Source organism: Saccostrea cucullata, unplaced genomic scaffold, assembly GCF_032062105.1.
Source record: "Saccostrea cucullata isolate Sc308-1 unplaced genomic scaffold, CSIRO_AGI_Scuc_v1 ctg3898, whole genome shotgun sequence".
In the NCBI taxonomy this organism is placed as follows: Eukaryota; Metazoa; Mollusca; class Bivalvia; order Ostreida; family Ostreidae; genus Saccostrea; species Saccostrea cuccullata.
The window spans coordinates 21,184-36,410 of record NW_026932301.1 but is presented as its reverse complement, the minus strand read 5'-3'; the positions used below and the strand labels follow the sequence as shown (position 1 = coordinate 36,410).

General features: G+C 34.9%; 1 protein-coding gene across 3 annotated transcripts; it reads right to left on the bottom strand.

The window, feature by feature from the left end:
- Positions 1-9,516: 9,516 nt before the first annotated feature.
- On the bottom strand, positions 9,517-14,984 carry LOC134234787 (integrase/recombinase xerD homolog). Of its 3 annotated transcripts, none has more exons than XM_062716831.1 (3): positions 14,040-14,981; positions 12,953-13,232; positions 9,517-10,669 (listed from the first exon to the last, which is right to left on the bottom strand). In XM_062716831.1, the coding sequence occupies exons 1-3, from the start codon at positions 14,040-14,042 to the stop codon at positions 9,642-9,644; spliced, it is 1,311 nt and encodes a 436-aa protein (XP_062572815.1). In that variant the 5' UTR covers positions 14,043-14,981; the 3' UTR covers positions 9,517-9,641. The 3 variants fall into 3 exon arrangements, with proteins under 3 accessions (XP_062572815.1, XP_062572816.1, XP_062572817.1); XM_062716832.1 differs by having other exon boundaries at positions 14,758-14,981; XM_062716833.1 differs by having other exon boundaries at positions 9,517-13,232; positions 14,040-14,984.
- Positions 14,985-15,227: the final 243 nt, after the last annotated feature.

The window sequence follows — 15,227 nt, the reverse complement described above, 5'->3', positions numbered from 1 at the left end:
GGGCTTTCGTACTTCACATATGTTTTCCTTTTGAGAAGACCTTTCATTGGATACCAACAACCTTTACCCTTTGACCTTGACATTGGAGTTTTAACTACTTTTAAAAAAAAACTTTAACTTTGGTCACAACTTTTGAACGGTAAATACTAGGACTATTATATTTCAAATATGTGTTCTTTGTGGCAAGTCCTTTTATTGGATATCAACAACTTTGATCTTTTGACCTTGAACTTAAAGATTTACGTACTCATGAAAAAAACTTTAACCTTGACCATAAATTTTGAACAGTGAGGGCTAGGGCTTTCATACTTCACATATGTAATCCTTTTGAGAAGACTTTTCATTGGATATCAACAACTTTGACCGTTTGATCTTGGCCTTGGAGTTGACCTACTTTTAAAAATCTTTTTACTTTGGTCATAACCTTTTAACGGTAAGGATTAGGGTTTTCATCCTTTAAAAAAATCAACTTCAATGTTATTTTCTTAATAAATGACATATGAGAGGATGTTCATTTTACACACAATATGTCATAAAAGATAAGATCTCACCCTCAAAGACACCGAAAGCGGGGGACCACAATTCTTTGAATTTGCTTGTTTTGATTTATCTTTTACCAACAAATATTTAAATGAACTTACCGTATGATTGGAAATGTTAGCGAGACGCAAATTTAGCGATTTGTTCTTAAAACTGGTAATTTATTTTTAGCGAGATGTTATTTTAGTGATTTTAAAGCGCACATTAAAGAAGCTATAACAAATAAAATGCAATTAATTTTTTGCGATATTCAATTTTAGCTATCTCCACAACCTCGTTAATAATGCCAAAATTAAATCCTCGCTAAAGTTTCTACTTATACGGTATATAAGATGAATTAACATTTATTGAAAATTTCAGCTTAAATAGTGCGACCATCATCTTTCAAGAAAAACGCTTTGTCCACGATTTAACCGACAAACCCTCAAATATTTAATAGCACATTTTGAGTTTTTAAGATTGTCTTATGTTATTTTGGAAATATATACATGTACACGCTTAAACTAAACATCAAAGAAATTATTGTGAATGTAACTTTCGCCGTATAGCAGTATTTGTCCAGTTTCATTCCGTTATACGTACAGGCAGTATCAACAGTGGAATTTGTTCAGCGACTAAGGTGAGGTAAATTGCTATCGAAAGAAGAACTGTAATCGAAAAACTGGATCTTTCACCACAATCCCAAGGCATCCAAAATACCAGTGTTTGAATGAATTGCATTAAAGTAAGTGGAAAGATTGGGAAACATACGTGATAGGATGGATGATGTGATATCTTAAATCCAATCATAGACTTTGCAATTTTGGAAGTTTCATTCTTAACGATAAAATCAATGCTTTCAACGCTAATATTAGTGTCTTCTAAATACCAATTCTTGTTTTGATCGTAAAATTCCTCGTTGACTTTGCTCTCAGATACTTGTAAGACAATCTCTCCTCTAAAGAAACCCTATGCTACTATGCCTGTTGAACATGTCTGTGTGTCAAATGGAAAATCAAAATAGACTGTTTTGCAATACGAAGTAAATAGGTCCATTTTCATCATCAATGCAGAACCGTCTTTGTAAAACATTACTGTTTCTTCAACCATTTTCTCAAGATCAAATCTACTGTAGTAATTAATCTGACGAATATCTGGAGTCCAGACGTCTGCTTCCTTAAAATACACCGTTTCAGGAGTCCAAGAGGGATCCCAAATCGTAGAAATTCTTGGATCAAACCAGGACGTTTCTAAATATCCACTAACTGAAAATTTACTGTTCTTGTCATAAAACTCTATTAAATGAAAGGCATTAAAGGATATGTTAACAACTGTCATCGTTACGTTTGGTGATGAATTCTTTGTGTAGTTTTGGAGAAAGTCGGTGGAAGGATTGGAATATAATGAAGACGTGAAAAGAAATAATGTCATCATGAGGATCAACATTTTACCACCGACAGACATGATGCTCTCTGGAAAACTAATAAAAAAAATTATTTTGTACATCAGCGCAAGAGGTGTCCATCACAAAAGGGTCGAGTAGAAGTTTTATTTCTGCAACAGAAGATTTGTAAAAATTACCATTGATTTTAAAAGCAGCCTTTTTGCATCGATTTTTTTTAGATATTTAAACAGAACACAAGGTGAATCAAGGGTCGTATATAAAGAAAATGGACTCTGAAAATTGAAGAAACTAAGATAATATATCGATCAATAAAAATAGTCTTATCGGAAGGATCGGTCTCAACTTTCCGCAGTGATTCGAACGCACGAAAAGGAGAAAGGCCTTACTCCACGACTCTAGAGCAAAAGCTCTCATAACTGCGCCATGTAGTGGACGATTGGTTCTGTTTTGGGGGGAAAACGTATCCGTAATACTTATGTGCATTTTGTGAAGCATAAATTAAACCTGTACAAATGTTTTACATAGAAAAAGGTGTGATTTAAGCTTTATTATGACCTAAGATTTAATGTACTTTAAGATTAATATTTGTTATGAAATTGGCTTTAACAAGAATGAGTAGATGAGTATGATAAATCAATAAAGAATATGGCATGATGAAAGGACATTCTCGAAATCGGACGTCATTTACTGGGGATATTTCTAAGTTTAATAAAAAAAAGCCTCAACATTACTCATTTCTATGCTTTTAGCATTGAGAAAATAGTGTTGGCCACCGTCGTTCACTACAATATTTGGATATATTATGTAAACTGCTTTGAAAAATCACATAATTACCTTCTTTGTTGAGGTATTGATTCAGGTTGGAATAAAACTTAGTATACGTATTATGCTTATATAAAGGGTTTTGAATACTTCCTCATAAAATAAGTTAGAATCAGTCCATCTGGACGGGAATAACGATAATGTAGATAAGACGCCGAGGTGATAAGACGTGCTTAAATTTGGCTCCTGATTTTACCTGAGCTACCTGTGCAATTACTCTGATTGGATTACAAAATAAGTCCTGTTTTCAATAATCACTATGTAGTAAATCAAATGATGGATGTGAGTTCAAGTTCCAGTCTTTTTAGATCATTTCTGGATTCTTTTACTGGATTCACAATTCCAATAAATGACAATCATGATGACGTGCATATTAATGTGGACATACCAAGCTTTCTAAAAGTCACCACCAATAAGAGGAGCTTTACTGTGAACTTTGACCAAGAAAAATATGAAATTATTTTTTCATATTTGCAACAGGAATTGTTATGTGAGAAAACTACTAAGGGAGATGGCCATATTTTTAAGACTAGTTGTAGATCTGTTACAGCTACAATTTACAGAAGTACCTCGGTACTCCATATTCAGGGGAGTACAGCATCATCATGGTGCGAGAAATTCATTGAGGAAATAAGTGTTTACGCATGTGACATAAATGAAACAAATATCATTATTTCCCAACCGCCGCCACAAATGGCATCTACGCCAAGGAGGAACCTATCGAATTATGCTCAGTGTAATGAAACTAAAGAATGCAGCAGGTGCTGTAATTCTGCCTTACGCGTGGAGGAACTTTCATCAATTGTTCAACGCTTAACGCAGGAAATCAAGTCGTTAAAAAAGGAACTGAGTGAAAATGCAAATAAACGTGTAACCAGTTCAAGTACTCAGACAACCTGTACAGTCCTCAAACATAAAGGCAATTGTACAAATGATCTGCCAAAGGCTTCTAACAATGTCACTTCTAGACATGTACAGTGTAATGAAGTTATACCAGAAGTATCTATGAAAGAAAGCTCTACAAACACAGAACCACAACAACCTGTGCACCGGAAACTAGGAAACAGTTCCGTCCAGAAACAACGTAATTCCACATCTAGCAACCAGCAGAAAACTACACTCCTGATCGGAAGTTCAATTCTGCAACGTATTAAAACCCGTGGGTTATGTTCAAATGTTAGTGTGAGTACCAACAGAGGAGCCAGCATTTCTTATATTCGTAAGAAATTGCAGCAATATGATGTGTCTTCTCTAGAAAATGTCATGATTCAGGCTGGAGGAAATGATGCCTCAAATAAACGGAATATGGAAGCAGTAGAAAATGACTTTTCCGAGATAATAATGGATCTGAAGAAGAGGAATTCAAATATTAATGTTTTCATTTGTGAAGTCATGCCTCGAAAAGATGCATTGATCATTGATGTGAATGAAGCTATCCGTTTTGTGTGCGAAGAGTATGGTGCGACAGTGATTAAAGCAAGTCAAATTTTCAAAGCCTGGAATTCCCCTTTATACTGGAAGGACGGTATACATTTATCTGACCATGGAACCGCCTCTCTGTTGAAACTATACAATAAGCATGTCCCAGTTCTGAAGCAACATCAAGTACCGGCTCCCTCCGCATCGATGAAGTATACGTGCTGCTACTTCTGTGGAGAACAAGGCCATTCATCCCGGAATTGTAGACATGGGAGCAAAGTAGACTGTTGGCAGTGTGGGGAACCTGGCCACAAACAAAAGTTCTGTCCGTACTAGAATAGGGGCAACGAATGTCTGGCCGAATATACAGAAAGTATTTCATTAAGTCTGCAAAATAACTTTTTACCTCTCGAAACTTTATGTTCAGAATGTAACAAAAATTCATGTAAATGTATCTTAAAAAATTCTCAAATAGAATTTTCAGCTGCCAAAAATATACATTATCTCAAAACTAAGCAAAAATCTAATTCAAAACAGGAGATAAACAAAAGCCCTAGCCCTGAAAGTCTAAATTCTACCAAAGCAATAAACATCTCTAATAAATGTGCACTGACAAATTCTGATTTTGGTCTAGTTAAAAAAGGTTTGCGTTTCGGAAATTTTAACGTGTGTCATCTTCTACCAAAATTAGACGAAATGAAATTAATTTTACAAAATGAACGATCTATGGATGTGTTGGGGCTTTGTGAATCTTTTTTAAATGAACAAATTAGTGATGCAGATTTGAATATAGATGGTTATGTACTTGAAAGAAAAGATCGACAAAATAAGGGAGGTGGTGGAATAGTTATTTATGTCTCAAATAATCTATCCTATAAGCGTCGACAAGATTTAGAAATTAGTAACATAGAAACAATATGGTTAGAAATCAATTTAAAAAACACAAAGCCTATCCTCTATTGTTCTGCATATCGCCCACCATCTGCACCCATCTGCTGGGTGGAGGACCTAGCTAGGGAGATAAATCGTGCCTCCTGCTGTGATGACCAAGAAATCATACTTACAGGTGACTTTAATATTGATCTACTAAAAGACCCCCCTCTATCCTGGACATCTGCACTAGAAGAATTTGGACTAACTCAATTAATTACCACACCTACTAGAATTACTAACACCTCATCTACCCTTATTGATCATTTCTACACTACCCAACCTGACCTCATCTGTGAAATCCAAGTACCACCCATAGCTATGTCTGACCATTACCCTGTTTGTGCAACACGCAGATCTAACAGCATGCAGCGTAAGGGAAAACACACTGAAATTCAATACCGCGACTTTAAGAATTTTAATGAAGAAAAATTTCTTTCCGATTTAAAAAGTGTCAATTTTGATGCCCTTACGAATTTGGACAATCCTAACGATATCTTAGCGAACTTTTACAATATGTTTAATACTATTCTAAATAGTCACGCTAAAGTAAAGACTAAACGTGTGAAAACTGAGTCTCGTCCAAAATGGTTAACACAAGAAATTAATGATGCTAGACAATTACGAGATTACTATCATCAACACAAAGACTTTGAAAATTTTCGACATTGGAGGAATAAAGTTACGCTTTTGATTAATAATGCTAAATGTACTTATTATAAATCAGCTATTGAGGAGAGCTCTAATCCTAAAGAACTCTGGAGCTATCTGAACCATTTATCCTCAAAGCCAAAATATTTTTTCCTACTCATATTAAGGACAACGGATCAGAAATTAACGATACACAAGGTATTGTCAATGTTTTTAATGAACACTATACAAAAATTTCTAGCAATTTATTAAATGAATTACCAAAGCGTAACTTTAAACCAGAAAAGTTGAAAGAATTCACAAAGTAAAAACTTAATGATGAAAATGTATTTAGCTTACTTCCTATAAGACAAGACGAGGTCTTCTCAATGCTATGCAAACTTGACATTAATAAATCGGCAGGTATAGATTTCATTGGTCCCCGCCTCTTAAGACTCTCTGCTGATATAATTTCTAAGCCTATAACTCATCTAATTAATACTAGCATTACTAATGACATCTTTCCTTTGCATCTGAAACAAGCTTAAGTCACCCCTATATATAAAAAGGGCGATAAAAATGATCCAAGTAATTACAGACCAATATCAATCTTACCGACTTTATCAAAAATTTTTGAAAAACATGTTGCTAATCAAGTACGTGAATTCACCAGAGCTTTTGACCTCATTACAAACTCACAGAGTGGCTTTAGGGAATTCCATTCTTGCCAAACGGCACTAACCAAACTTACTGACAGCTGGTTGAATGCAATGGATCAAGGGAATCTCACTGGCATAGCATTTCTAGATTTCAGTAAAGCATTTGATTTAGTCAATCATGATCTCTTAATTGAGAAATTGAGGCACTATAACTTTGATTCACTTACAATGAAATGGTTTCAGTCTTATTTAAATGAAAGAACCCAAAGTGTTAAAATTGGTGCATGTTCTTCTGATATCTTACCTATCACAGCAGGGGTGCCCCAGGGATCTATTTTAGGTCCACTGCTATTTTTATTGTACATAAATGACCTCCCCCTATGTGTCAATCACTGTAATATTGATATGTTTGCAGATGATGCAACTCTGCATTTATCTGATAACAATGTACATAATATTGAAACATTTTTGAATTATGATTTATGCGAAATTGAAAACTGGTGTTTACAGAACCAAATGATTCTGAACACGAACAAATCAAAATCTATGCTTATGTGTACACAACAAAAAAGGTCAAAATTAGATATTCCAGAACTTAATACAGAAATTTCTGGAGAAAAGCTTGGAAATGTTAATGTTGAAAAACTCTTAGGTGTCTATATAGATCAAAATCTTCATTATAATTATCATGTAGATTCAGTTTGTAAATCCTTAACATACAAGTTATTTACACTCCGTAAAATTAAGAAATTTCTTCCATTAAATACCAAAAAACTTTTTTATAATGCATATATTTTGCCTTCAATAAACTATTGTCTTACAATATGTGGCAATACATCTAAAACTAGCATTGAAAGAATTCATAAACTTCAGAAACGGGCTGCTAGAATTATTCTTGATGCAGCACCCGAAGAACAATCAAAACCATTGTTTGAAAAACTGGGATGGCTAAATGTATTTGAATTAGTCACACTACATAAGTGTATTTTATTGTACAAAACTTTTTATGGTATGAGCCCCGAATATCTCCAGGACCTTTTGTTTTTCATAGCAATGATTCCTATTCCTTACGTTCAGAATTAAATTATAATCTTCCTTTACCAAAACATAGAACAATTTTACTTACAAATTCTATTCAATATTCAGGTGTAAATTTATGGAATAACCTACCATTACATATAAAATTATCACCAACCTTACCTATTTTTAGACGAAATGTAGAAAAAATTATAATTAGCCAACGTATGTAAATAAATGTTTGAATATGTCCTTTGTACAAGATGTTTGACTATTACTATTGTTTAAGACAATGTCTCTTGAACAATTATTATACCATCGTCTATTTTTTACATCAAATACCAATCCTCTGTTTTTCTGCCAGAATCTACTCTGCTCTGTTTTTTGCCAAAAATGATATCAACAAGTATTTGAATTGAAAAGAGCATTTATTACAAATGCCAATGAAATATACAGCAGTATTGTTTGATATTAAATATATGTTACACCTGTCACAATGAAAAATTAAAAACAACCAAAAAGGTACATACAATAAAAAAGGAAATGCATATCTTAAATTTGCCCTAATTAATATAGAACAACAATGCATATAGAACTCTAAGTATGTACACAATAAAAACACACATGACTAAAAATGGCAAAAAAGATGGGACTTGATTAAAAAAACATGCCCATACTTAAAAATAAAATGGCAAAAGAATTGGGACTAGCTTGAATAAAAACAATATTGGCACTAACTTAATTTAAGTACCTAAAAGTTATTGTAGAAAAAGAACTAGTTACAATCTTGAATAGCCAACAAGTATAATACAGATTGAGCAAAATGACAAAACATGATATGACTAGCTTCATTTGAACACACAATAAGCACCGGTGGATGAAGGGGAGGAGGAGGGTCAAAATCTTCTCCCTTCTAAAATTACAGTAAACAATGATCACGTGATCCGAGATAAAGGATTTTGTAAGGCGAAAATCTTAACTGAAGGCATAACAAAATCCGGAATATAGAAAATAAAAAATTTTACAATAGAGATGGTATAAATTACTTTATGCTTCACATAAATACAATTATACCATCGTCTATTTTTTACATCAAATACCAATCCTCTGTTTTTCTGCCAGAATCTACTCTGCTCTGTTTTTTGCCAAAAATGATATCAACAAGTATTTGAATTGAAAAGAGCATTTATTACAAATGCCAATGAAATATACAGCAGTATTGTTTGATATTAAATATATGTTACACCTGTCACAATGAAAAATTAAAAACAACCAAAAAGGTACATACAATAAAAAAGGAAATGCATATCTTAAATTTGCCCTAATTAATATAGAACAACAATGCATATAGAACTCTAAGTATGTACACAATAAAAACACACATGACTAAAAATGGCAAAAAAGATGGGACTTGATTAAAAAAACATGCCACAAACTTGTCGAAAACAGTAGCTTAGAGACAAGTGCCCCATCCAGAGGAGATGAATGGGAGAAAAATGGGAGATATCAGTATGACAGGGTAACACATACCTAATGTCTATTGCTTAAACAGTTCTTGGAAACATAAATCCTGAGTAGCGTTAAAATCAAGTACAACATACATCAAGAAAATGTCAGGAAAAGGTATGAACCTAAAAAACAAAACCTGTCCATACATTATACAAGCAAAAACGAGATGTTGGTAAATGCAACTTATTTAACAATACCCGTACAAATTCAGTCCGACTGGATAGACAATGCTGCCTCAGACAGTCAATAGTTTATCCAGTACTTTATACATGTAAAACATAAACACCCGTATAAAAAAAATGTAAAATGCTACACAAAAAACCAATTGGATACAAATTGTGCATAAAGGAAAATGTCCACATTATTCCCTAAAGCTTGATAAACATATAAACAATAAAAGCTGCCTCAGACAGTCTAAAATTGGCACGAGTTCATACACTTTATCTCCATTAACTTATGCTGCCTCAGACAGTCATAATTGATCAACTACGAAGTCCAGTGAAATCCAAAGTCATATGTATCATGTGTATGAAATAAATCAAAATCTCTTTATGTCATAAAAAGCCAAAACTGTTATCTACAAAATTCTGTATTTGATAACGGCCACTAAGTAAAAATATGGAATTGATATAAATATACAGCTGCCTCAGACAGTCTGAATATAAATAATACATTTATGATTGCAAGAGGGATAGGGAGGGAGGGATACTACACGTTCATCATCAGCTGCCTCAGTCAGTCTGACTTGTAGGTGAAACCTCAATAGTATCAAACACTGGGATACGGAAGTATCGTTTGACTGCATTAGAATTCCAGCGACCCATAAGGCGGATTTTTTCTTCAGATACTTTGGAGTGAAAAGCATAAGAAGCTGCCCCTATGCGAAAACTATGAGACCTATAGAGCTTGGGGTCAAGACCAGTATATAACACCACATTCTTGAGTTCTGATGTAAAATATGCTTGTGAAATGGGATTGCAATTATCAAAAGTAAACAAAGGACCCTGAGCTGAACCTCGTGCTTCAATGTATTTCACCATAGCACGAACCGGACAAATGGATTTACATTTCTGAGTAGCTATTTGTAAACAGACCGGTCTACAGGATGCGTTGTGCTTGAAATGTCTAAGAGTTAATGTCATGTATTTTGGATTTGTCAAAGGTTTGTCCAGTTTCAAGTTTTCCATTTGTATAACATTTTTAATGTTTCTAGGGGATTTTGCTGTTATTTCTCCTACGCGTAAGAAAGCAAAGAAACTCAGAGTAAACATTGCCCTAAGGAGAAGCCTATTGAATTTTTCAGAGATTGTGTTTTTAACTGCATGTACAATTTTGCGCAATATTTGAGGTGTGATAGGTAGCCTGATATCAGGTGTACCTGACAGCTGTTGTGCACCTTTAATTAGTTTTTTGATAATAAAAAATTGTGTGGGGTCTGTGAAACCATTTAGACGGTGGTAATATGAAAGACCAGCAACATAAGTGTTGATGGTGTTGTGGGATTTTCCTTCTTTATGTAGCCAAGACACAAAACAAATAACCTGTGCTACTTCCGTAGGAAATTCAGGCCTGGTGTGAAATACTTTTCTGTAAAAATTCTGAAAAACAGACATAGCAGTCTTGTAAGATTGCTGAGTATTGTAAGTTACTGAGGCTTCCAACAATTTAGATGCAGTCTCATTCAAACATGAAGGTATTGCTTTGGCACAGTAGTTGGAAATCGGTCCATGTATGGTGCCAACCCAAGGAATTTCTGCACCTGTAATCGCGAAAGTAGATCTGGTAAGACATTTATTTTTCCAGGAATATGCTCCGCTTTGAATAAAATATTATGCCTTAAACAAGCAAGCACCAAGCGTCTCAATAAGCACATAACAGAGGTGTCTTTAGAAGAAGTTTTGTTTATAATTTCTACTACAGCTATATTATCTGAATGAAAAAGTATTGATTTGTTTGCAAGTGCATCTCCCCAAGTTTCTACTGCAATAACTATTGGAAATAACTCTTTAAAAGTGATATTGTAGACCTGTCTTAGACCCATGTTTTCCCAGGCACCATAGAACCATTTAGTACCGAAAACAGCACCATAACCAAAATTTCCTGCAGCATCTGTGTACAGATGTAGTTTTTGAGAATTCAGCCAATGGTCATCAATAAACATAGATTTTCCATTAAAATTCTCAATAAATTCGCACCAAGCACTCAAATCTAACCTAGCCTGTGCATTCAGACGAATGTGAAAATGTGGTTTTGAAATACCTATGGTGAGTGTAATAAGCCGCCGTAAAAATGCCCTTCCCGGGACAACAACACAACATGCAAAATTTAGCAGGCCTATCAGAGATTGAAGCTCACGCAGAGTAATCTTTTTACGTCGCTTGGCAGAATGCAGAGCATTCTGAATTTTCTCTATTTTGTCTCTTGGTAATCTAGCTTCCATGTTCATAGTATCTAACTCTATACCCAGAAAGATTAATGTAGTTGAAGGCCCCTCAGTTTTTTCACATTTAATAGGTACCCCTAAAACTTCACACATTGAAATGAACTGAGATAAAGCTAAATTGCATACTGGGGAATCAGGTGGACCTAAAAATAAGAAATCATCCAAAATATGCAGCATATTGGATACACCGAACTTTGAACAAGCTATCCATTGTAAGGCAGTGCTAAATGTCTCAAAAATAGAACAAGATATTGAACACCCCATTGGCAAGCACCTGTCATAATAAAAAGCCCCCTTAAATTGAATCCCTAACAATTCATGGTCATCTGGATGAACAGGTAATATGCGAAATGCCGAAGCGATATCTGTTTTTGCTAACAAACAGTTTTTACCTAGTTTCTTTATTTGTTTAATGGCATCATCTACTGTTGCGTAGGAAACAGAACACAACTCATCAGGGATGAAATCATTTATAGAGGCTCCGTCCGGATATGACAGGTGATGAATAAGCCGAAATTCATTTATTTCTTTTTTAGGAACAATTCCAATAGGAGAACACTGAAGGTTTGTAAAAGGAGGTGAGCTGAATGGACCAGCAATCCTACCAAGGGAAATTTCTTTTTGTAATTTATTTGAAGCTATATTTTCATGCTGCTGAACCGATACTAAATTTTTACAAAAGCGCTGTTGCCTTGGACCCTCATATTGTATTTTGAAGCCATATTGAAAACCTTCAGTTAAATAAATTTTTAAATTGTCATCATACCCTTCGAGGAACTGCCTTAAAATGGATACCTTAACTGGTGTTACTACATTTTTATTTGTTTGCGTTTTGGGGGATTGATGTTTGTTTAGACTGAGATGTGGTACCGGTACCCTTTGTAAATGGTTTATCTCCCCCTGTGCAGTACAAGACTGAGTGTGTTTTCCTACACTGAAAGCAGATGTGCTTATACTGGCATTGCTGGTTTGAACATTTTCCACTTTTGTGGTAGACGTAGCAGAATCCTGGAGGGGTTCTATTTTTGAATGAAACCCTTGGTTGGCCCTGTTTCCCACGAAAATTGAGTTGGGTTTGGGGTTGTCGAAAAGTGGTGGCCATTACCCAATACTCGTAATGAAGTTGCCCCCATGGAATTGACTTCACTTCAATGTCCTTCCTGACCTGCTTATCATATGTAAGCCATGTCTGACCCAAAGATCTACTTGCTAACTCTCTAACAATTTCCCCATGTTTGATAACAGCTGGGATTTGCTTTGGATATTTTTCCGAATATACTGCCAAAAATTTCAAAAATGCTGTTGTCCACTGCTCAATTGTTTTGATAGACTTTTTTGGTTTTGATTTGACAAATTTATATTCAGAGTTACCAGCGCTTTGTAGGCGCAATGATTTATCTGAAGTGAAATCATCCCTTGGGAGCAACTTGACGAAATCTACGTATTTGTTCTGCCAAATTTTGTTTTTCAATTTAGAATCTATCTGCGAAGTTGTCGGATCAGAAATTAGTTCACAGTCATCGGAATCACTATCTGAAGATGAGGAGCTGTCAGAATCTGAATTATCTGTAGATTCATCATTATTGTCAGAGTCTGTACCTGAAGAGCCGCTGCTTGGCGTTCTCCGCTGTTTGCGTTTAGAACCCTTCTGAGGTTTGCTCCTCTTAGTACCCTTCTTCTCCTCTCCCGCAAGGGCTTTTAGCACCTGTTCAGTCACCGCTGCTACCAATTGTGGCTGTATAGGTGGAACCTGGGGCTGCACATCATTCTGGGAGGTACCGTCCACTTCCTCATCCATCACCACCCTCTGTGTAGCTGATCCAGCTGCGGCAGGGGGAGCAGTCCTTTTCCTTCGCCGCCCTCTCTCACTGACATTCATCTAAAATTATTTGATAATATGAGTACATGAACATGAATATAGTTCAAATATGAGCTTTCCTTTAAGAAAACCAAATATGTATATAGAGATATCATGTTCATAAAATTAACAGATATATAATAACTTTGACCATATGTATAAATAGAATTAAAATCTCCTCAACCAATGTGGTCATCAAAATATTAGCATTAACTATATATCTGTATAAATTGTTTCCTAACATGTAAAAGAATATATAAGGAAACAAATACATAATAAAAAACCAAAGGGTCATTCCAAAAGAATTTGCACTTGTAAACATCAGTGTAAAATAACCCCAACATATAGGGGTAAAAAATGGAAAACCCAAAGGGACCAAAGAAATAGGTGTTTGTACCGGGATTTAAATAACCCAAACCATATAGGGTATCAATCCCATAAAGAAATACACCTAACCCAGTGGGTTATTCCAAAAATAAGTGCAAAATAATAAAAAACACTGATGCAAAATAACCCGAACCATGTAGGGGTATAAATGGAAGACCCGATGGAAAATATACCAAATAGGTATTCAATGTCAGAAAAACCCCAACCATATTGGGGTGTAAAGACCTGAACTTAAAAGTTCAAAGGTCAAATGTGTACTAAATAGGCAACTTGTGTTACAGCCTCATAATTAGAGGGAATACACTAAAAAAAAGTGCCTTACACATTAAATTCAACATATTTGTACATAAAATGAGTTTGTTTCAATGATGTATGCATTCTTAATGCACCCCACTTAATAGTGAGAATAGCATACAAAAATTACAAATACACTTTACCCACCATTGTGCAGAGATTTAAGAACAGAAACAACAACAGCCCTGATGTTGTTGTAATACTTGATGTTCCCCTGTCTATTTAAATGGACTCCATCATCAAGGTAAACACTGGACTTAGTGGAAAAGTTCCAAAATCCTTGAAGGCGGAAGAATTTGGCACCATCAACTCCCTTTGTGTAATCTGATACCCTCCTATTTAGTTCATCTGCCCTGCCGTTAAACCACGGTAAACTGACCTCGTAACGAGTGCGCCTCAGAGGAGAAATTCTATGTAAAGTTTGTAGAATTATCACAGATTTGACAGACTGTCCATACCGTAGGTCTATGAGAAATTCAATTAACTGTCTAAAAATAGAGTCAACAGATTTTTCGGGTTTACACAAATCGTTAGAAACACCATGAATAATGACCACATCCGGGCGGTGTTCCCTTACGTAAGCCATCCCCAGCGCGCGAATCTTCTCCAGAGAAGCGCCACCATGTCCACTGTAACAAATGCGAACCTCATCTCTATTCAAATTCAGGTTTTCGTTCACTCGGCTGTCCAAATTGTTTAAAACAAAATGTTCTAATCTCCGCACAAAGGAGTGACCAAGTATCAAAACGTTTTTTGTCATAACAAATGTGTTATGTAAGAAGGGAGGTTACGAAACCAGCCACTGCCACTGGTCAATCAGTTTGGAAAACGTTGTATAAAATGTTAAAATTCACATTTTACTTACAATTCTTGGTCTAATAATTCAACATCAACTGGAGAAACGTGATTATCTCGAAAGAATTCCTTATAACGCAACGAAAATACTCAAAGTCCAACGAAATGAAATCAAAATCTTCTCCCTTCTAAAATTACAGTAAACAATGATCACGTGATCCGAGATAAAGGATTTTGTAAGGCGAAAATCTTAACTGAAGGCATAACAAAATCCGGAATATAGAAAATAAAAAATTTTACAATAGAGATGGTATAAATTACTTTATGCTTCACATAAATACTAATATTGACTTCTTTATTAATTGTGTATCTATATCTCATTTAGATGTACATTACATTATGCACTAACGAACTCTACATGTTTTATCTTTGATTGTATCATTTTATGTAATATGTTGTTTGAAATTAGAAGGCCCCGGGGAAGAATAGTACCTGGTACTAATCGGGTTACCTTCTCTAAATAAAGCATTATTATTATTA